This window comes from Erithacus rubecula, assembly GCF_903797595.1.
Source record: "Erithacus rubecula genome assembly, chromosome: 2".
NCBI lineage: Eukaryota > Metazoa > Chordata > Aves > Passeriformes > Muscicapidae > Erithacus > Erithacus rubecula.
The window spans coordinates 47130399-47154462 of NC_136685.1; the positions used below are offsets into that span (position 1 = coordinate 47130399).

Consider the following 24064-nt stretch of genomic DNA (forward strand, 5'->3'; position numbering starts at 1 on the left):
TGCACATTGCCCAGTTTTGTTCAGCCTCTCATCCACCAAATTATTTGAATTGCTTTCAGTGCAGGTTTTGTACACTTTCTTACACTCTCGATTCAATGTGAATGGACAAGTTGCTGTCTTGTCATGGCTCATGGTTGGACACATGGCAGATTTTTATCATACAGGAGATCCTCATCTGGAGTAAATAAATACCCCATGTGCAGGTATTGTACTGACCACTTATGGTATTTTGAAGAACAGAAGGATCTCTCTTTTAATCTACAGAGCACTGAACTACTGACACTCACAGAATGGCAGATGCTGTACTGCAGGGGACTTGTGGTTTCTTTGTTGCTGGACCACAGTACTGAGGCTGCATCTTGCATCAACCCATCTGCTCTTCCTTGTGATTTCAGAGGGACTCAAGCACAAGGTGGGTTATATTTATTGAATCACAGATTTCCTTTACTAAAAGTCTTGGATGTAAAATTTGAATGTCTTTGTGTCTTTCATAGGCTTTGAAAGGACACTTCCTCTTCAGTAACATTAACTTTGCTGCCTATTTTTCTTTCTGGTAAATTCTTTGGAGGTGGAGGGAGTTGAATCTCAAACTGCAAATGCAGTCTGGGCTTGTCCAAGGAAGAGGAGCCAGCAGAAAGATTGGCATTATCTGGCAGGCTTTGCATGGGGCAGTAAGCAGCAGTTTACAGGATTACTTGTCAGGCAATACATTTTAATGGGTGCAAGTCAGTCTTCAAGTGATGCTGTGAAATATTTTGCATGTCTACTATCCTTCTGGTACTTTCTCTCCAGATCTGTGCTGGGTTACTGAGTCAGAGAAAGCTGAAAAGCAGTCCCAGTCATCTCAGCTGGATTTAAACTCTCTTACCCAGGCTGTGCTTCCTTGAGAAGGATTTCACAGTATGTACAGGAGCACATTATGGTGGGATTTTCTTGCTTTTACTTCAACACAGGCATTATATCTGTCTGCTAAGCAGTTCTTATCACTGAGGATAGCACTTGTTTCTGTTGGCATGACAGTTAAATACTTTCCAGAATATGATAGGCATGTTCATTAATCCCAGTGTAGGAAGAAGCAAATCCTGGCTGCTTGTACACCAGGACAAGCACATTATTCATCCTAAGTGCAGAGAAGGGTGAGGCTCCAGCTCTATGTTTTGGTACAAATGTGTGTAGAAATCAGAAGATCTGTGTTTGTGAGAGCAGTTTATGCACATGTAGCAAAAGTCTTAAACCAAGTAAAATTTCCACCCAAGTCTTGCATCAGTTGTTTAGTATGGGAACTAGTTGAACATGCTCTGGGAATAAGTTAAAATTACCAAGTCAAGAGAAGCTAACATCCTAGTCAGCAAAAAGAGCTGAATTTTGTCCAGCACTTTTGCCCATAGACTCTGGCTTCCATATTTCTTTTCAAAATTCAATGTTCATTCAGATAATCCTTTATTAACCATTATCATGTTCTCAAATTCTATGTGGGACATGATTTCTCTAATCATCAAATATAACCTCTGGAATGAAGCAGGGTTAGCCATGGAAATAATTCCACTTTCCATGTATCCTTTATCTTGAACACTGCTGATGATGCTGACATAATGACCTCATTAGGTGATACCTTCCTAAGCATGAGCCATCCTGTTAATCATGACTCCTGCTGCTATTTTCAGTAATTCAGAACTAATATAACAAAAAATAATTTAATAAGGCCTTGAACCTGACAGTAACTTTCATTAATTACCCAAAGAGTTCACCTATTTGCAAAGTGTGACTAGCAGGTGTGATTTTCTTTCCCCCAAATCTATGTATTTCATCTTTAATTCCTTCAGCACACTAGCTTTTGGACTTGGCTTAACAACAATCTCTCCTCTTATTCACTTGTAGAATTGCAGTTATGTCTTGCCAACAAGGCCTGCAAAACAAATTGGCACTGAAATAAAGATAGCATGGAAAGGCACTTTACACTTTGGAAAGAGAACCTGTTAATACCTGGAGATCGATCTTTATTTTTAAAAGATTAAGACATATCACAAAAATGTACCACATTTAAAGAATCACCAGAAACCAATAATAAATACCCCTAAAGAGTGCTGCTTCCAGAGGAAGTATTCTGATTTTTATCTGTTCAGTTGTTACCCCTGTTGATGGATGCACTAAAGCAGCCAGTCAGTCAAATACATACTGAATCTTACTGAGACAATAATTCTAAGAGGTGCTCCTCTCTCCAGTCCATCAAGGAATATGGCAAGAGAGCTGAACCTCTGCTGTTCCTTCCAATAAATCTGAATAACTAGGAATTTGCATTTGTCAAGTGCTTCATTGTTGCTTTTTTTTTCATACATTATATTTTTGTTCTTGAAGAAAGCCATGTGGGAGTCACTTTGTAGATCCTGATCCTTTCATGTTTTCCTGTAACTTTATCCTAATAAAATGAGAAGTAGTGAAAAGGTTACTCTTCCCATCTATTTCTCCCTCTGGATTTTTTCTGACCCCACAGTTACACATACACATACTGCTGAAACATAACTTGGCACAACTAAAATCCTAATTCACAGGACTGTAGGATAACTTTTCTTGGAAGGGAACACAGAAAGACTCTGGTCCCACCTCCTGTGAAACCAGGTGCCTTGTGATTTCACTAACTGGATCTTGAAAACCTCCAAGGATGGAGACTTTCCATCCTGGGCAGTCTGCGCCATTACTTGATGGAGATAAGATCAAGTTCTGATCTCTATGCTAAAGATGCTCTGATTTGGTGCCTTTAGAGCATTGTTATGCTGGACAAAGAGCAGGTTTGTTCTTGTATTTCCCACTTTCCAGGGCAGCCTCCAAGAGTAACCAGGATTCTGACAGTCCTATGAAGTCTCAGGAAGTTAGAAAGGATAGAAAGGAGAAAAGGCAGTGCACAGATCAGTCATTCTCCTCCCCTGCAGCATTAACTAAAGTGTTGCTGTGCTGTCCTGCCACAGATTTTGGGTCAGCTGTGAGAAGGTGGGACTGTGCAGGGGAGGTGAGACAACACATGAGGAGTTTGAATAGATGGTGAAGGGTAGGCACTTCCAGCACAGACACAGCAGTATCATTTCAAATGGCCAGTGCGTGCAGCTGAAATTAAGAGAGAAAAGCTAAACCTGCACCACTGTCATGACCACTGCTTGAAAGCACAACCCTTCTGCTCTTGTTTTCTGCAGCCTGTCCTCAGCTGGACCACCCTGATCCCCATGGCCCTGGGGGATGAGGGAGCACCACACAGCTCCTGCACTGGGTCAGGGCTGGGGCTGCACTCCCTGGGACCGTGCTTGCATCTCCAGAGGGTGTAATTTAGGTTTCAGCCCTACCACTTTGTTTCCCTGTGGAAGATATGACAGCAATAATTGGAAACCCAGAGGCCTCTGGCGTTATTAACCAGGACAAAGGTCTGTCAATGAGATGTATTACAATACCACTAAGGCATACAATATGTATGGCTGGTTTTCTCTAGAGGTTAACACATTGACTGTTTGGGAAGCCCCTTTAATTTCTCCATAGTCCATCTAATGGCTTCTGTCCCTTACAAAATGAACTCTCATTTTTCTCCTGAGGTGATTTGTTTTAAGTGTTGAAATCCTTTTTCCAAATGGAATTCTTGTCCAGCAGAACTGCTGTGTCACTTTGCCGTGGAATCTGGCAGTCCTGGCCTGTATCAGAAACAGTGTGGTCAGCAGGACCAGTGACTGGCCCCCTGTACTCATCACTGGTGAGGCCACACTTTGAATCCTGTGTTCAGTTCTGGGCCCCTCACTAAAAGAGAGAGATGTTGAGGTGTTGGAGCATGGCCAGAGAAAGGCAGTGGAGCTGGTGAAGGGTCTGGAGAACAAGGGACAGCCAAGGAAGCTGGGGTTGTTTAGCCTGGACAAGAGGAGGTTTAGGAAGGTATTGCTGTTCATAGCTGCCTGAAAGGAGATTGCAGCAAGGAGGGGGTTGGTCTCTTCTCACACATAATAAGCAGCAGGCTGACAGGACAAGTTGCACCAGGCGTGATTTAGATTGGATATTAAAAAGGATTTAATGACTGAAAGAGTTGTTCAACATTGAAAGAGGTTGCCTAGGGAAGTGGTTGAGTAACCAGCCCTGGAGGCATTTAAAAAACATGTATATGCGGTGCTTGAGGCCATGGTTTGGTGGTGGCCTTGGCAGTGCTGAGTTAATGGCTGGACTTGGTGATCTTCAAGGTCCTTTCTGACTGAAATGATTCTGTCATTCTGTGTCCCTCACCTCTCACCTTGAGTGCTGTTTGGACATTGCTTACTCAGAGAGGCCGTGGCCAGGAGGACCTTGAGTCACCTTAGATGATCTCATGTACATCACAGGCCTCCAGATTCCACTGAGTTGCTGCTCTGTGGAGATGGTGTGCTGAAACCAGGGCAGTGAAATGCCTCTCAGTCCAATGGCAACTTCATTCTTCCAAACCCAGGCCTCTCCTTGACAGACTGTTAGTTATCTGGCTTCCAAATGGGCTAATAAACCACTTCTGCTGTGAGGTGTGCAATTTCCAGAAATGTTTCCCAAGTTGTGTGTCAATGCATGCCTCCAACCTGCTCCCCAAATGCCCCAGGCAAAGAAGATTCTGCAGGATTAAGGAGTTTTCTACAAAGTACAGATAAGTAAGGAAATAAAGCAATATCAAAATGTCATATTTCTCCTGAAATGGATTTTTCAAGACTTGCTTCCTCAAAATCAAAAGGAATTGGTTTGATTTTTCTCATCTGTGTATCACATTTTCTGATTGCCGAACAGTAACAGATCAAAAAATGTTGTTGTTTTCCCATAGAAGAACAGGATTATTTAAAAAACTTGTTATTTCTGGACGAGTAGAGACACTTAAATCAGAGCATGCTGTAGGCTAACATTTCCTAATGCAATGAGGAAGGACAGGAATCACATAATAAAACAAAAGTAATTTTAATGTGGTTTTATTGAAAAGAACAAGTAGATTGAAAATACTTACTGAGCTGCACAAAACCAGGAACACATGATTTCTTATAAGTTCACTTCTCTTTTGCTATTAGGTTAGGGACTTCTTCCAGCTTGCTTTTTCAGTACTGAATATCAGCAAGGGAAATAGCAGTCTGCCTCCCCGCAGCTTCCTGGGCTGATGAGCTGATGAGCTGCTGCTTTCGAGATTCAGCTCTCTTTCCACTCTGAGGTTTTGAGTCTGTGAGTGACCTATGTTACCAGCAAAGCAGGAAAGTTAATACTGTTCTTAATTAATCTCTGCAGGATTCATTTATGCTTATGCAAATTAGGAAGAGGACAAGTAGGTAAACGTCTGCAACTGTCAAAAAGCTGCTGGTGATTGCAGGGCTGTGACAAAGTGCTGAAATGATTGCTTCAGCAGTGAAGCAAGGAAATTTCAAAGAAGAGGCAATCACATGTGAGGCAGGAGCTCTCCCCACTCTCCTCCAGAGCAACTGAGCTATTCCAGATGTTCTGCCTCTGAAATGCTTGTGAATCTTGTACTATTGTAAGCTCAGGCATTCGCAGAATATTTATTGTACTTTTTATTGTGCCTTTGCTGCTCACCCAAGGTGATGGAAATGAATAAATTCTATTTAATTTTACCTTTTGTGTATTGTATAATCTATCTTCTTTATATGGATGCAGCTGCTTGGTCTCGGGCTCCAAAGGCATTGCCATGCAATTCTCCCTGTCTCTGTGCCTGCGTGTGAATATTCCCCTACAAGAACGAAAATTATTAGTCAGTTGTTATATTCCCTCCTGCAGCTAATGAAAAATATAAAGTATTTTTATCATGGATGTGAATAATAGGCATTGCCACCCACAGCCGTCTTCACTGTCTCTGCGGTGCAGGTAGGGTGTCTCACATTGCATGCAAGGCAAGGAAGTGAGAACCAGTGGGGAGAGCAGCTCTCTCTGTGCCTCCATGCTCCTCTCCTCTTGCTTCATGAGCTGCAGAGTTCTTGACTGGGAACTGTACGTGAGCTGTGTGCTGATACTCCCCATAGCTAAGTTGCCTTTCTCTGTAAGTAGATGTTCATCTACTAACATGTATGAATAGCCACACTGCACTCATGATTCATGACTGATGACTTCCCATCTCATAACAAGTTGTCTTGTGAGGCCATGATTATCTCTAATAATGGTGCCAAAATGGGACAGTGGTGCATGGAGGCTGAGGAATAACATGAAGGTTGTGCTGCTGTGCTCTATCCTTCCTTTTTATTTTCATAGTCAACCTCCCACATTGGAAACTTGTCACTTCTGTGAATCTTATGTCTGTTGGGAGGTGGTTGGAGCAGTTGGATTCTCCTAATTAACTCTGCCCAAGAAGGGGCTGAGAAAGATTTTCAGCAAAGGACTTTTGTGCACACCAACACTTTGCCTCTGTGGCTGTTGCCTGTCCCCCAAAAATACCATAAAAAAGGCTGTCACCATTTCCCAATGCAGCTCTGACTGTAGAGATACCTGGGTTTCTTTCAAATAAACTAGACAGAAGCACTACAGCTTCAGGCTGGTGCTTAACCCAAACTCACCAGAAATATGACTAAACCCTCTCTGGAGCACCATGCAGGAATAAGTGGGATGAATTGCTGCTCTGAGCTAATGTTGATTCCATCTGGTGTTGCAGTAGAGTGTGTTAATGAAAGATCTCATTCCTTCCAGCTGCAACTATTTCATTCCAGAGATAAAGGAAAAAAAAAGTAATATTTGATGTCTTAGTCATAACCAGGCAATGTTTAAATAAAATAAAAATGTTTAAGACAAACAAAATGTTATATCAAATATTAAAATGTATGTATCAATGTAAAATGTATGTATTTGATATAAATCAAACAGGAAATATATAATAGTCATTCAGAGGGATGGAAAAGAGATCATGATTCTTCTTCTTGGCATCCATGGTGGTTGATTGAGAAATGACAGTGCATGTCCTGGCTAGATGTGCTTCAGTATCTCAGTTTTCCTGCCCTTGAAAAAATGTGACAGAAGAGTCTGGTTTGTCTGACTGAATCCCCACGAGACAAACAGCCTTGAGAGTACAATACCCAGAGCTGTTCCACAGAAATGTAACCACTGAAATTTGGGATTCTTTCCTTGGAGCTGGGAACCAAGGGATGCCAACAGAAAAAGCAACTTCAGCAATTCCAGGAGACTCAACCAGAAAAGGAAAGACCGAGTTTAAAATCTTTAAAATTTGGCTAATCTGAGGTGAGAGCTCAAGTCCTCACACCCAGGGAGGTGTGAGGTATACCTACTTATAGGTATAGGGACATGCCTTCATAAAAATTACTTCTATGTTAGTATTGCTGCCCTCCTTACCAGTTTTACTGGTGCTGTGTTGTCCCTCCAGTTACAGGTTAGCCTCTGGTCCTGCCACAAGTCCTTCCAGGTCTCAAGTGGGATCAAAGCACAGCTGCGAGATCAGAGCCCCAGGAGAGGATTTCCCATCTGGTTTAAGGATAGTGCTTCAGGCACGAGGATTTAGGCTTAGGCCAGGCCCCTGGGCAGTGTGTTAGGCAGTCACTGAGGTTGCTGTTATAACAGCTTTGTACATCTTTATTGACAGAAACTCAAAAGTTAAAAGGACTTGATCCCCTGTGAACTCTGGTGGCCATGGAGAGTTTTTCCCTTTTATTCATGGAGACTGTTGGAGAACAAAAAGGCTGAGACAGTTCAGTGCCTTTGAGAGTCTGAGTTTAAGCTCATGTGACAATATTGGAAAACCTACACTTGAAACCAGATTCAATGCTATAAGGTAAATTGCTTCTTCATGGTAAATGACAAAAAGCAGTCATCAGACTAACCTGTAGCATGTTCACCTGGGGGGTGAAATGCTTTGCAAAAAGTACATTTTCACAATTATGGGGATTCTATATTTATATTCTGGTAAAAATACTCTAGTTGGATGTTACATAAATGAAAATGCCAGACGTGCCATTGTTGAATTGTCAACATGGAAAGTAACAGTTACAAGGGAACAGAGCATCCTTAGCACTTTGGTTGAAATCAGGCCAGGAGTGTTAGGACTGAGGGATACTGAGCCACAGGAATAGCATCTTGGGCAATTATTAAAATGTTTAAAAATGCTGCTCTCAATCAGGACCTACTGATTGTATGATGCAGTCCACTGCTGATATTACGAAACAGAATGGATCCTGTATAATTGCTCCTCCCAGTACTTTTGTCTAACCACGGAGAAAACACTGCATGGTTAAGCTGCAATATTAAAAGCATGAAGCCATGGGATGGTGTAATGCTATGTGTGTGGTGTGGTAGTGAGACAAAGTGAAAAGTAATTGGAAACAATTTCATTGGACACAGCAAAAGTTTGGCATCATATTTATGATGGACCTGCATAGAAATCCATTTGTCACAATGGCAGCAGGGCTGTCTGCTGCACAAGCCCACAGTTTTCCCCTGCATTGCCAAAAAGAAGGCTGCCAAATAAGAGGACTGCTCTGAAAACAGGACCTCCCTACAGCTCCCCCCGTTTATGGGCAGATCCCAAATTGAACTTCAGGTATGCATTCATTTGGTTTAATCAGCGGGAATAAAGTTACTCAAACACTGTTGTTCTGACCCGTTCAGCTGTCGGGTTAGTCTGAAATGGTCACTGAGTGCCCAGAAGGGAACTCATCTCTGACCCGAGCCCTCTCCCACCGTCACAGTCAGTGCTTCCAGAACTCTCATCAGCCGCAGCGTGAAGAAACAGCCTGTTTAACAAAGAGCATGGAGGCATTAACAAAGAGGTGTGAGAGGTGCGCAGAACGCAGATGAGTGTGCGAGCTGGGAGATGCTGCAGCTGGACCCGGGCGGTGCCGGCTCTCAGCACGGGCTGCCAGCCCCGCAGACAACCCCGCACCGCCCGAGCTCCCCAGCCTCTGCCCCTGCCACTTCCAAGAGACAATGAACCTCATCTGCTCTCCACTTATGGAAACATGTGGTTGCCATGGGGGGAATAGGAGACAGGAGAATCTCTTAGTAGCATAATCCGATTCAACTGAGGTTCGGCTAGCGCTGAAAACAGCTGGCTGTTTGCCCGGAACAGAGAATGAACTTCACAGGATTTCGAGTGAGCGAGCCCCATCTTCAAAAGCATTCTTCTGGTAAAGCAACATGCTCCACCGGATCTCATCTGAAGACCTGTTAGAGGGAGGCAGCTGAGGTACTCAGAGTAAACCGGCATATTAAACATCGATATTGGCAAAAGGAAGAGTTCCTATAAACAGACATTACAGTCCTGAAACCTAAAAATAAATTAAAAAAAAAAAAAAGGCAAATATAATTTTGAGTATCACATCTATCTGATTTCCCTGGGGGACACCGCATGGCTTTGCAACCACGTTTCCCTGCTTATCATGAATGTTCACCTCATCTTCACAGCTTTGTAAGGTCCACGCAAACAGAAATATAGGGAAAGAATCCTCGACAAAAAAAAAAATAAGTAGAGGGGAACAATAGAACGAAAAAGGTGAAATTTCAAATGTATGTCACTTAAAGGACTTAGCAAAATTATGTGATATGTTTTAGAGAGACATGGTTAAAAAGACATCTCCTCTGAGCTTAGTTCAATTTTTGAAGCAAAATATCTTTATCTTTAGAGTAAGAAATATTGAACCCACGTTCATTCAATTTCTCTTTGGGGAGTCTCCCAGTATTTTAAAGAGAGAAACACAACACTTTTACAAGCTTCGCCCAGGCATGAACTTCAAGTGCACTGTCTCCATGAAAAATGTATGGAGCTCTGAACTTCCCAGCGACTGCCATGCCTCCCTCAGTCCCTCAGGTGCCTCCGGCAGTGTAAGAGCCAGGGCGTTGTTCAGAGGAGATTTTTTTCTTTACACTTTTCCCAGCTGGCTGAAGACGACATCGGCTGTGCCGTGTTTCAGAAGACAAGTGTAGGGCAACTCCCGGATGTGCACACAGCCGAGGAAGTGCCGCGCCGCCCAGCTGGGAGCATCCCCAACCCAAAGTGACAACTTAACACCCCAAAAAACCCACGCCAAAAAGACAACTAAACACCCCGAAGAAAACCGACGAGCATTTAATGGGGCAAAGTTCGGGGACTCGCAGCTCGGAGCTCAGCTGGAGGCCGGGGCGGGCGGGACCCCGCGGGACCGACCCGGACCGCGCTGCCCCGGTCCCTCCCGGCGCGTTGTCCCGGTGGGACCGATCCCGGCCGCGCTGCCCCGGTCCCTCCCGGCGCGTTGGCCCGGTGGGACCGATCCCGGCCGCGCTGCTCCGGTCCCTCCCGGCGCGTTGGCCCGGTGGGACCGATCCCGGCCGCGCTGCCCCGGTCCCTCCCGGCGCGTTGGCCCGGTGGGACCGATCCCGGCCGCGCTGCCCCGGTCCCTCCCGGCGCGTTGGCCCGGTGGGACCGATCCCGGCCGCGCTGCTCCGGTCCCTCCCGGCGCGTTGGCCCGGTGGGACCGATCCCGGCCGCGCTGCCCCGGTCCCTCCCGGCGCGTTGGCCCGGTGGGACCGATCCCGGCCGCGCTGCCCCGGTCCCTCCCGGCGCGTTGGCCCGGTGGGACCGATCCCGGCCGCGCTGCCCCGGTCCCTCCCGGCCGCGCTGCCCCGCGGGCGCTGCCGCCGCCGCGGGCTCCCCCTGGCGGCCCCGGCCGCGCTCGGCCGGCGGCTCCGCGGATCGCCGGGCTCCGCCGCCGCCGCCACGCCGGGCTCCGAGGGGCTCCCGGGGGCTCCGCGCCGGGCCGGGCCGTGCCGCGGCAGCAGCGGCGCGCCAGCGGAGCGCGGGGCGGCGGCGAGAGGGAACAAAGGGGATCGAGGCGGCGCAGCAGCGACAGCTCCGCCGGGGGGAGGCACCGGCTGGGCGCGGGGGGTGTGGGAGGAGGAGGAGGAGGGTCGCCAAACTGCTGCCACTTCGTCGGCCGTGAGCGGCACTCGCTGGCGGCGGCGGCAGCATCCCGCCCCTCGCTGCATGGCAGCTCAGTGAGGGAGGAGCGGGCGAGGGTCTGGCGCTGCCCGGAAGCCGAGGGAGCCAGCGCCGGCGGCAGCAGCGCCCGCCGCCCTCCCGCCGGGATGCGCCCCGCTCTCCGCTGAGGCGCAGCCCCGCCGCGATGCTCTCCCCCGAGCGCCACCGCCACCACCGCCACCCCCCGCCGCCGCAGCCGCCGCCGCCGCCGCACCACCCGCCGCAGCCCAGCCATGTCGTGGCCACCATCGAGAACCTGCCGGCGGAGGGCGGCAGCGGCGGCGGCAGGAGCGGCATCTCCGCGCCCTCCTCCAGCGTGCGCCAGAGGATCAGGAAAGTGCTGAACAGGTGAGGCCAGGGGATGGAGCGGGGCTCTGGCTGCACGGCACGGTGCCGCTCGCCCTGGGGCGCGCAGGTCCCAGGGGCTGCCGTCGGAGGGGCTCGGCCCGCTTGGAGGGGTGTGACGGCGGGGCACGAAGGCGCCAGCGGGGCGGCTGGCTCGGCTCGGCTTGCCGGGCTGGGCTGGGCTGGGCTGTGCTGGACTGTCAGCGCCCTTCCCCACAGAAGCCCCGGGCGGGCAGGGAGCGACGGCTCGGAGCCTCCCCCGGCCCATTGTTGCCTCCAAGGCGGCGGCGTGAGCCGCCAGCCCGCGCCCTCCGCGCCGCTGCCGCTGCCGGTGCCGCTGCCGGTGCCGCTGCCGCTGCCGGTGCCGGTGCTGGTGCCGGTGCCGGTGCCGGTGCTGGTGCCGGTGCCGATCGCACCTGCCGATCGCACAGCCTCCGCAGCGGAGCTCCGCGCCTCCCGCCGACTCCGGCTTTCCTGGCCCTTCCCTGGGGCTCGGGGCTCTGGAGGAGGGAGCAGACATCCCCGCTGCCGCAGCCCGGCCGGTGGCGGAGGCGCCGCCGGGGAAGTTAAAGCGCGGGCGGCGGGGAAGGGGCGGCCGGGCGCGGCCCGATGCTCCCGGGTGCCGGGAGGCGTCCTGTGGGATCTTTGCCCGGTTCCAGCAGCTGGCGTGCCCCCGCGGCAGCAGCTGGGGCCGCTGGCGAGAGGCGATACCCTCGGTTCGCCCCTGCGTGCGGCTCAGAGTGCTCCGCGCGAAGATGGGAAAACTGCAGGGCACTCGGAGTAAATTGTTTCACCGAAGCCACAAGAAAACGCTGGAACCATCTTAGTTAATCCTTTACGCTCCCCTCTCTGCCGGTTGTTTTTTTGTTTTTTTTTTTTTTTTTTCACTGCATTTGGTGAGGGCAGAGGGTTTCACTACAAAACAGAGTCCCTCCAGTGCCTAACTGGTTGCTCTCCTCCAGAAGGAGCTCCTGTCTGAAAAGCCAGCTGGAGCCATCACTTCTGCCTAATGACTCTTACGTTCTAAACAGAGCAGTTGCAGCAATGGGATGGTGCGTACCAGCCTTGGCCTCATTGTCCCGGCTTTAGTTTCAGATTCATGTAACGTGGACGAGCTACTGAACCCAGCTATTCTAAATGGGTGTATTCGGTTTGAAGACGAAGGTTTTAAATATTAAAAAAAATTACAATTCCTACAAGTGTTACATTGCTAAAAATACGTGAAGCTATTTGCTTTCAGAACATCCCTAACATCCCTTAACACGCAGTTAATTAACTGTTGCCATTCCAGGAGGATTCCCCAAAGCTTCAGTGACAGAGGAAATACTTATCTTTTGTTATTTGAGCATGACAAGGGTTGAAAAGAAGTTGAAACACTAAGAGCTGCTTCAGCTCAGTTACACATTTTCTTGTACACATGCATTTTGCAACTCTCCGTATTGTAACATTGACTCAATTCCTCAAGCCGACAGTCCGTGTCATCTGAAGCATCCTGTAAGGTCCTGCCCTCCTTCTGCTTGTTCATCCTGAGGTGTGGGTCGGTCCTGAAACAAGACACTAGAGAAAAGATGTTTTCCCAGGGGCTCCAAGTGGAATATGAAGATGTGGTGAAGAGATTAAATACAAAAGCAATAGGCTTTCCTGTGCAAGGGTGGTAATAATGACCTCTGGGGAGCCATCAAATTGACCACAGTTTTCATGGCCAGGAGGTGTTGGATTAATTCATGCAGTTTAAACAGCTACCATGCTTATGTGTGCTTATGACTGAGATGTAGATAAAAAGTAAAATCAGTATTTGTTGCTCTTTATATATGATTGTATGAGAATACCTAGGTTGTGGTGTGTGTGTGGGGGGTTATTTTGTTGTTTTGTTGTTTTTGTTCGTTTGGAGTTTGTGGGTTTTTTGTGGTTTTTTTGTGGTTTTTGTGGTTTTGTTTGTTTGTTGTTTTGGTTTTTTAAAGTGGGAGGGAAGGGTAGAAATTTGCTCTGGTGACCAAAGTTCAAATCTGTTCTGATTCATAAAATTGAACCTAGAAATGAGATCTCCCACAGCCCAGAAGAGCAGCCTAAGAAACAGGGGAATCAACCACTTTTTGTGACTGTGTTCTTATTTCCTCCTCAAACATGAAATAGGAGTAAAATTTTTCCAAATTTACGTGGTTTATAGGGAAAGAGAAGACATGTTACTAAGATGTTTTCATTCTTAGCCAGTCCCCATTGTGTATCAATGGAATTTTTTCAAAAGTTAGATTTCCTTAAGTTTCTTTCAACTTTATGATGTCTCCATGTAACATCACAGCTTTCATCAGCATTTCTGTTGATACAGTGAAATGAAATGACAAATGAAATGACACAGTGTTTATATTTTCATCCTCCATGGAAACAATAGTCTGCAAATACATGTGGGAGAGAGGAATATGTATGCTATATCCCTAAATAAGTAGGAGACCCCAACAAACCAAACATTGGCTTTTCCAATTGTTTTTCTTCTGGAAGAGGGTAACACTTTCTCTGTGCTCTCTGTTCTTTGTGTGCACCATTTGCTTGAGACCATTAGTGGAAGGTTCCTGACCGATTCATTGTGCTTCTGTTTCCTGCCACACAAAGAGGGGATCTTCAGGCAAATATCAAAATAAAAAGGTTGACAACAACTGGGGCTTCCAGAAACCTGTTTATGGCTGGTGGAATCATAGAATGGTTTGGGTTGGAAAGGACTTTTAAAGGTCGCCTAATCCTAATGCCATGAGCAGGAGCATCTTCAACTAGATCAGGCTGTTCAGAATCACATCCAACCTGACCCTGATTGTTTCCAGGGATGAGGCATCCACTACATTTCTGGGCAACCTCTTTAAGAGCTTCACCAACCTCATAATAAAAAATTTCTTCCTTATATCTAATATTTTTATTTAAAACCCTTGTCCTGTCACAAGAAGCCCTTCTAAGAAGTCTGTGCCCAGGGAGGGGACAGATTCTGGTGTAGTCAAGGAGGAAACAAGATATCTGGAAAAAGGACATAGACACTGTCAGAAACTGACCATTGTTTCTTTCTCACTTTCTTTGTAGGAGTTCGGTTACCCAGGCACTTCCAAGGCAATACAGAAATTAAAATTAAATGATTAAAACAAATTAAAATTGTTTTACAAACTATGGAAGCTTATTTTGCCTTCACCTTCCGACCTCTCCTCTCTGTTCATTCAGTAGATCCCAAGGTAAAAGAGAAACACTGGAACAACCCCTGCAGGGTATTTGGGAGAGAACACACTGAAAGCAGAGCTGATTGCCTGTAAAAGTCTGTTTCAGTGATCACAGCATGCTCTGCGCTCTGAAAAAGTTGTCCATAACAAGAAAGCACTAAGAAATTAAAACACAAAAGTGAATGGTTAGAATTATGAAGGGCTGGAGATGCTCAGCACAGCATGGGATTTACTGGAATAGTTTGTGCATAAATTCTGGGTTGCCAGTGATGATGAACAGGACCTGCTGCAAGAGGATCAAACTTGCTGTTATCCTTGAAGTAGTTGTGGTGCTTGGGTGTGCAGTTTAATGGTGGACCTGCCAGTGCTGGGCTAATCCTGGGCTCCAGGATCTTGGAGGTCTTTTCCAGCCTTAATGATTCTATGTTTCTGAGTTGGGAGAGGATGGCTTTGAGTTGCTGTTGCATTAGGGGAAAATGTTGTGCTGCAATTGTGCTCCTGGACCTGTGACTCACACCCATGGTCCATAAATCCCATCTGCAGGGCCCTGCCTGGCACCTTCCTTGTGACATTTGCTGAGCAGGTATCCCTGACTGACTGTGCCCTGCTATCTTGCAGGGAAGAGCAAGAATAATGATGGCTGCTGGACTGCTTGATTGCTTGCTTCCCCAAACTTCTGTTAACCCCAAACTGGACCCCACAAACTCTGTCTGCTTGCAGAGGACTACTTAATAAGCAGTGACTCACTTGCTCCTCATTGACTCCCACCTCTAGTGGGAAGATAGAAAATAAATTATGTGGTTTGGAGTTCTGTAGTTCTCTGTGCCTCCACCCCAGCACCTATGCACCTATGTTGGTGGGTCCCAGCTCCTCCATCTAGCTGTATTCCAGCACAAGAGGCAGCTTGTCTCCCTTTCTTGCACTCCCTGGGTGATCTGTAGGGCAGAGACTCACCTGGCAGATTCTCCCATGGCCCCTAAAACCTTTTCAGCTAATTTACAGGTTGATCTCACATTGAGAAGTCTGTTTATCAGCTCTTGAGAGGAGCTGGACAGATAATAAACATTGCTGAAACACAGGGGAAGCAGGTTGCAAACTAATCCATTTGGGGGATTTTTGCAAATTGTCTCTAAATGAAAGCCAACAGGAGAGATACCTGCTTATACATGGGCATTATCTCTATAGTCCTGGGCAGCAGGACAGGGAGGGAAAATGAAGTTTCTGCAAGCAAAATGAGTTAATATCTTTAGATACTATGACAAAGTTATTTTAGCTAAGTAAATGAGATTATTCCTGGAAACAAAAAACACCATAGCTGTGTCGATGAACTCAGGTCTCCAGGGAAATGTCTAAGGCACTGCTATTGTATTGCTTTCCTTGACAAGGACTTTTTTATTAAGCTGCATGGCACATGCATTTTTCTGGGTTTAGCCACTTCTATCTTTTAGTGTTTCCTTAAGGAATACCAGCTATAAAGTCTGGCTGTGCCTTATCTTGCTGTTTCAAGGCTGTCTTCATGGGCATTTTCTTGCTGGCAGATGCTGAATGGCACTTTGTATTTATCAGAAATTTCCTAAAAATCATATCAGAATGTTAGAGACATACTCAACTTAGATCAGAAAATGCAATAATAATTATTTCAGCCATTCAGTCCTATCTCATATTTTAAATAGCTTTGTAGTTACATTCTCTGCACTAGTGAATTGCAGAAGTTGTCTGTGGAGCAGTGTGACTTTCTCTGCTTCTTTGCTCACTTATTTACTTTGTCAAGTAAATTTCAGCCTTATGCATAAAGCCAGTGCATGGTCTAATTTCTGTATTAGGAAAAGGAAGCAAAAAAATTGCTTCTAATAAGTATAATTCATTAAATTAGGCAGTGATGTATTGAACAAAATTATCTGAAGAAAAACAATTTAGATTCTTTTTGAAAGAAAGCTCATCTGTGTGTGTTCAGTCTGAGTAAAACTTTTGAATTTTTAGTGTGTTACAGGCCCAATTTTTATTTTCCTAATAACATGCACCTGCATAATAAATCAAACATATATACTAAAAAGAACTTGGAGCTGAATAATAATAAAACTGAGATGATATGTTTCATTGCCCCAAAGCAAAAATGTCTTTCAGTTGACTGATCAGAGAGGCAAACAAACCAAATAATTTATGGCATTTTTCCTTAATGAAAAGCAAGTCAAGGATCAAAGAGATAATTTTTGTATCCCAAAAAAGAGTGAGTATTCATGACCTTCAGTTGCTTTCTTTTTCAAAACACAAGAATTTGCTTCCTTCAGGATTTTTATTCTTAAAAAGTACAAATAGCTCCTCAAAGTCCACCCAGAATAACAGTAACTGCAGAAAAATGAGCCCAAGCTCAATTCAGATAGCCCCAGTTCTCCTTTTGGTAGAAATATTTATACCATTCTGAAGTAAGTCAAAGAAAATGAGATCAGAGCATAGATAAAGCAACTAGGTTGGCTTTCTTGTGCCTGTTAGTATTATTCTTTTTGGTTGAGGAAGTGGGAAGGTCATATCTGCCTGTAGGAAGGCATCCTGGCAGAGGATAAAGAAATGAATGATGAAAAATCGTCCATTCTTTCCTTTTTTTATCAGTTAACTTGTGATTGGCATTTGTAAGCAAATGACTTCTGCAAATTAGGTGTGTTCCAAATGATTAGGGCATATAAGGGAAATTCCTGTAAAACAGGAGAAAAAGATGCTCTTCCTCTTCTCCAAACAACTTATTTCAGGGGACACAGTTATTGGCATACCATAGTACACTCAGAATGCTTTGATTTAAGAACAATGATCAGCTAAAGTACAAAAAGCTTCCATGATTTTGATGTAAATTTTTTTGATTTTGATGGAAACGTCCCAGTTTGCTTTCAAAGTGTCTGAGTGTCATTTCTTAACAGGTTTAGAAGTCAGGATTGGGAAGTTTTGTCCCTCTTGCCTTGTTTTTGCTCCTGAGAATTTACACTTTAGGAGCCAGCCTTGCTGGTCCTGTTCTGCAGCAGGAATTGTTTGAAGTGATGTGATATCATAAGTGCACTGTAGTCCAAACTCAACAGTCCCCAACTGAGTGGGAAAAGACTTATCCTAGGAGGGACAATTCAGCAAGGCAGAATATGTGGGTGTCTTCTGTCTACCTATGACACTCAAAATGACTCTACTTACTGGGTGCCTGTCTGTAAGTGGGAATTTTTGACACTGGCTGTGCTGTGGGCTTTGGGAAAGGGGTTACTGCCTCTTGAACTAGGGGGGTTTCAAAGGAGCAGCACCATAAATGGCTCCATAGAGAAAGCGGGAGGAATGGACAGAGTGGCTCTTATGGGATGGACAGAGCAGCTTTAATGTGCTAATGAGGGGAAGGCCAGATGCCAGCAGCGATCAGAAGGGCTCTTTGTGGCTCTGTCTCTTTGGGGATGGCTGGAGTCTCTGTCCTTATCGGGGTTATTTCTGCAGGCAGAGGGAAACACTGGGGCTATTAGTGAGGTGTTCCCTTCCTTTAAGTCAGCAGATAGCCTTACAGATTAGCACTTGAATACTGATTAGGGCTAATTACCAGGAAAGCTTAGGAAAAAGAAGTTGCTGAAGAAGCTTGACATTAAAAATTATAAAAAAATTAGCCCCCAAGCCCAACAACAACAGAAGTCTCATGCTCCAAGGCTTGTGAGCTGAGCTCAAACTCATCTGAAATCACCTGTTGCAAGAACAGCTGTATGGGAACTCATAAATTGCTATGACTGTAAAGTGTGTAAGTATTGGTGGTTCTGAGATTCATGTTGTGAACTGCCTACTCTACCTGTCTGTGCTTATTTATGTCTGTCATCCATCTAGCTGAGATTTTTACTGAAAACACTTCAGGTTTTGAACTTCATCTTTCAGCTTTCTCTGACTTGGTTTCTCTCATGATTTAAGAAAATGTTTCTTCAATACATACTCACTCTCAGCCATTTTTCTGAGAGACACCAAACGATCGAGGTAGCAGGTTTGACTCCCATGCATCACCTTTTCCTCAGTGCAGGAGGGAGTGTGCCCACAGCCTGCCCATGCTGGGTGAGCTCATCTCTACAGCATCACTGTGCCCTACATCTGCAAGGGCTGTGCCAGCTTTTTGGGATGTGCCATAGCACACAGGGATGACCAAATAATTTCCTACAGGTGGTGGATGACCCTTGATCTTACCAGAATGATGCCATGCAGGCTCCACAGTAAAAAACAGGGACACTTATTAAGCCAGTCTTCTGTTTGTAGTTGATACAGTAACTTCAGTCCATAATTTTAGATTCCCTTTGGTGTGGTGGTCACCTTTGCTTCCTTACACTGCCTGTTCCCCATGTGGTATGACAGGTCACACTCCACATGTCTAACCTGTAGAAACTTCAGAGTTGAATAGTGAATCTTCTCCTTTGCTATAACTTATTTTTTCTAAAGGGAAAATGTAGATGAGTCAAAATCTTATAAAGAAGAATTGGTCTTTCTCAAGACTGCATGTTTAGTAAGGTTTCTTATGTCCAGACTAGATTCTTCTAGTTAGAGAGCAAGTATGACTTCATGGTAATCTGGTGATGGGAGTGCTTATGTAGGAGACCATGCTTAACTCTGCTTTTCTGCATCCCTGAGGGCTGCTGTGAGCACATGTACTGTGAGGTTCCCTTGGCATGAAGAACCTCAAAAGGTCAAGGTTCTGTCCTAATGCAAAACGTGAGAAATTTTGAAAGTTAAAAGTTTACAACTAGAAGATGCTTTCCCCCCTAGCTCATCTTCCAAGGCATTTCAGGCTTCAAGGTGTTCATTTAAAAAGGCACCCTATGCTTGGAACAGACAGCTGCATCTCTAATACAGACAAATTAAGTAATTTATGTCCAACAGCAAGACCATAACCCTAGAGTTAATTTCAAACTGTAAGCCAGTACTAGCTGATAATGGAATGAATACAAAATTTGAAACATTCATAGTGATGGCCATTAGTTTATACAGTCCTCTTCGGTGTTTATTTGTCAAAGGAGCTGTTGTGTGTGCATCCAGAAGCTTCACTGCATGTAATTTGGCTGCACTGATTTTAAAAGGGTGCTGTTTTCTATGCCACATTTATTCTCGTCAGTTTTCTCATCTGGCAAGTGTTTTCTGATGGGTGTTGCCTTTTTCTGCTTTCCCTTTGGTAGAAATGGAATATGAGTTAAGAGGCATGTAAATCTTTTCCCCCCTTCAGTGAAATAGAGAAGAAGCATTGACATTGTGGGAGGGAGATGCCAGAATCTGTTCCTGCTCTGGTACTTCTTAATCAACTCTTTGAGGCAGAAGAGAGCTCCACAGCTCCACTCCTGGATCTCTCCGGCCTAATAACTAAAATTCTGGTCCTTAGTGTACCCTGAGGTGGCTATCTCAGAGCTTTTCAGGGGAAGGGGGAGTTTGAGGGAGCTGGCTGGGCTGAGTAAGAGTGGTGGCTGCAAGGTAGAAGTGGGGGGAATTCTCTCTTCCTTTTTTTTTAACTCTTCAAGAGGAGGCCTGAAGTGAGTCACTGAAAGGTAGGGGCCAAATGCTCCAAGGAGGGGTAAGGCATAAGCTGTATCCTGTCTGATGCTTTCTATTTTTACCAGTATTTCAGTCTTTGTCTACCCAGGCGCCTCTGTGGCTTTCCCAGGGTGCAATATTATTCTGTCTTTTTTTTTTTTTTTTTCCTATGACGGTGAGACAAATGCTATAAAATACTTATTAAAATTAAATTAATTACCTTGTGATTATTTTAAGCCCTGGTATTTTATAGAGTTTAAACAGCTCTGTATTTCTGGTGGCTTCTGCAGCCTGATTTGGGCTATTTGCCTTCTGAAATACCATCTTACTTGAAGCTGAGTGGTGTAATTAAACTAAGGGTTTCTTTCCTGTTGCTGCTTTCCTTTTCTCTTTCTGCTGCTGCTTCTACAGACATGAAATGCTTTAGAATGTGGTTTTTTTTTAACTCCCTGCTGCCAGTATATTGAGCTCTGTAGGGATTGTCCTGGGTAGATTGAGAGTGAGAAAGGACAGAAAAAAGCAAGTAGGATGGGAAGAGTTGAGCAGGGAGCTGGAAAATATTTTAATGGGTATGGAATTTGATACTTGAGTAAGTAAAACTTTAATGTTGTAGATATAATTTTCATCAGGCTGGGTATGAGGATTAAGTACCCTTAGGCAGAAAAAGTTTCCAAACTTCATTCCATATAATGGGGGAAAAGCCATCACCCAAATGTAAGTAATGATCAAGTGAATTGCCTCCTTGTCCTGGTTTGGGACAAATTTGGAAGGGAGCTTTCAAAGGGATGATTTCCTGAAGGGCAAAATTCAGCACCCCTTCCCTGAACTTGTTTGGTAGATAAACCTCCTTGGAGAAAAGTGGAAACAACTGTTTATTTAACAAGCAAAGTATTCACAAACATAAGGAAAATAAATAATATTAAACAATAAAACCTCTCACTGCTCTGAAGAGATGGCACATTCAGAAAGTCCCTCTGTAGTTCAGACAGAGCCCTCTGTGGGTGTTTCTGGGCTCACTGAGTGACTCTGTCCCTCCTGCCCTGGGAAATGCCGTGTCCTGACCCTGGTGGGACACAGATGTGAGCTCCTGCTGTTCTGGGTTTTCAGTCCAGAGCAGGTTTGAACAGTTCCAGGAAAAGGAAAAGCCACAGTCTGGAGAACTTGTCTGCCTCAGCTAGCTAAAAAACTTAACTAAAAGTAAAGGAGAGCTCTCTCCCACTGTCTGTGCTGCAGGCAACGTGCACCGAGGGAGAGCTGAAGCTCTTATCTCTGTGTTTTTGACAACGGCCACAAAAAAATTCCACTGCTTTTCCTTCTCTCCTCCTTTGCTCTCAGATCTAGTTTTAAAGGCACAAAACTAATTTCTGGGCTAAACAGATGAATGGGGATATCATAACTTCAAAGACATTCAGTAGATTCCAGAACATTTGGAGGATTTAATCTAGAAGCACAGGTGCAAGGTGGTGTGATGGTTATCATACATGTATGAAGGCACCTCTTACTGGCACTGAAAAAGAAAATTCCAAGTTTTCTCTCATTTAAACATAGCATTTAACAACTGTGCAGGAGAAGAAATGCACTCAAAGACTGAGGCAGAGTGGTTATAAGGTAAGACGCAGTGCCATGGTGGTGGTTGAAGGGTTGCCAGAAATGAAAGAGTTGCATTGGATTTATATTAACCAAGCAAAATCTCTGGGATTCAGAGTTGTTCCTGTTCTAGAGGGGTTACTTGAGTTTAAGACTCCAAGTAATTCCCTAATAATTCACTTGAAAAATTCTGTCTGTGACTGTGTGCAAGGATGTGACTTTTTTTGTTACCTGAAATCAACTTCCCATTATAAATAAGTAAATTCTAGCACATTCTAACTAAGAAGAATTTCTGTTAAATTTGATGTCTGAAATTGTCCATACATATTGATTTGGCATGCATTACTGTGTTAATGGAACTTATTATTACTCAGCTAGATTAATTTACCAGATTTATTCCTACATTACAACCTATAGATGTATTGAGACATGAGCCCACAGAATCAATACCAATTTCTTTTCTCATTTATGAATGTTCTTACTAACATCCAAAACACTGTTACACCCAAGAGTATTTAGCTGCCATTTATCGTGAAGCATTACACTCCAACAATTTTGTCTTTTTTTCTTTGTCCTTTAATGATTATTCTTTCCATTTATGTGGGCAGTTGTTTGAAAAAAATGCCATGCATCAAGCTTCAACTGAGTAATGATTATACAAGTCATTGGGTCTACCAGTAACTTAGGTGTGCAAAATTAGGGCTCTGAGACCAGACTAATTTCTGAGATGCGTTTTGGCTGCTATTCTCTGTGGCAGGCCCAAAGCAGGAGAGGGAACAAAGGTACAAATGTAACTTATACCAAGTTGCCTGCCAAATGTGGTGCATTTGCTTGTTTTTCTTTGAGCAGCAGCCATGCATGCATTTGTCTTTCAGAAGCAGCAGTGTTTGGCTGAGGAGCAGTTGCAGAGAGCAGCTGAAATGGGTAACTGGTGTAGAGCTCATTCACTTGCAGAGCTTGAGCTGTTGAAATCTCATGGTGGGAAGTGAAAGAAGTGGGCCCAGAAGAAATATGGGGTAAGAAAGGTGTTTGATCACCTCTGCCTCTGGTGCAGACTGCTAGACAGCACCTGATGGCCAGGAGAGACAAGCTAACACTGGCATTTCTGTTCCCATCACAGCTCCAGTGGTGCTTGGGGATAATGTCCTTCCTTCCTCTGGATGGGCCAGAAATGTTCTGTAAGTCTCAGTAAGAGAATTGCAGAGGCTGTTTGGTCTCAGCCCAGCCTTTAAATGCAATTCTGAGCAGCTCACCAGACATTTTTGTGGAGAAATCTCCAGCAGCTGCATATGCCCAGAGATAATGTTTCATCCAGTGGTCTGTAAGGTGAAACTCTGTAAAACTCATTTTTCTCCAGACAGTCTTTCTTTCTTGTTTTCCAGTTGCTGTATTCACTGAGTATGCTGTTTATCTGACCAATTTTTGGCTTATATTTAACTGTTTCTCCTGTAGCTGCTGCTTGTGCACCACTGCAGTTACTGGGCATTAGAAGCTCAAGCCTGATAAATGAAATACAGCATGCACAAAAGAATCAGCCAGGTGATAAAGGGAAACTGAGAGAAAAAAAACACTCCCAAAAATATAATATGTAAATATGATGCAGAAGTAGGCATCAGAGTTAAAAAATGGTAAGTTGCCCCATGAATATTGCCTGCCTGAACCAGCTGTGGGGTTTGGGACCAAAGCCAGAGCAGGGTGATTTGTGTCCTCCTGACTGTGCAACACTGAAAGTTACAGGACAGCTGGTGGACAAAATGCAGCTTTAGCAATGTATGCAGTGCAGGACAGGGAGGGGTAGGCTTTTGCCTGTTTTGTTTTCAGGAGAAGCTGTATTGCAGCAGTAGATGAGGGGAAATACTGTGTTTTAAAGGACTTGAAGAGAAGTTACATACAGTAGCTTTTGATTTACAGCCCAGAAATAGACAGCAATTTTTTTTGTTTTTCGCTCTGGGTGAATCTCTAACCTTGCTGGGTCTGGTTCAGCACCTGTAAAATGGGGACAATTAAACTTAACTACCTGGAAGAGTTGTTGATTGGTTAATGCCTGTAAAAATGCTACACAGTGCTATAAAATAGAGCATAGTACTCAGAAGCATCTGGTTTGCAGTTACTGAAACTTTATGGGCAAACTTTGTCAAGAAACAAAATGATTAACATGTGCAGTACATGTAGGCATTGGGAGGTAAGGGACAGGCAGCTTTTCAAAAGCATCTAACTTCCCTGAGGTATCTTCTCAAAATACAAGAGGTTTCCCGAGAGCACCTGAAGTGGCCTGGGGCTGAAAGCACTGTCAGGTGAATTTGGGGCTGCAGAATGAGGCTCTGGCAGGTGGCAGAAGAACTCCTTGCTCCACTCCTTCTTTTTCTTGACCCTGTCCCCAGCTTCTTCCCCCTTTGTTTTGCTGGTGGAACTGTTGGTACCATCCAAAAGCAGGTTGATGGTTTGGTTCAGATTGGAAAAAAAAAAGGGAAAAAGTTTCTGCTGTTGTTGGTTTGTGTTT

The 24064-nt window shown here is 45.0% G+C and overlaps 1 protein-coding gene across 1 annotated transcript in view; it reads left to right on the plus strand.

The window, feature by feature from the left end:
- The first annotated feature begins 10625 nt into the window (after nt 1-10625).
- Nucleotides 10626-24064, plus strand: part of SLC35F1 (solute carrier family 35 member F1) — a 217380-nt gene continuing 203941 nt past the window's right edge. The window contains exon 1 of the mRNA XM_079299316.1: nt 10626-11275. Coding sequence (XP_079155442.1) covers nt 11073-11275 — 203 coding nt within the window. The 5' untranslated portion in view covers nt 10626-11072. The remainder of the gene's footprint in view (nt 11276-24064) is intronic.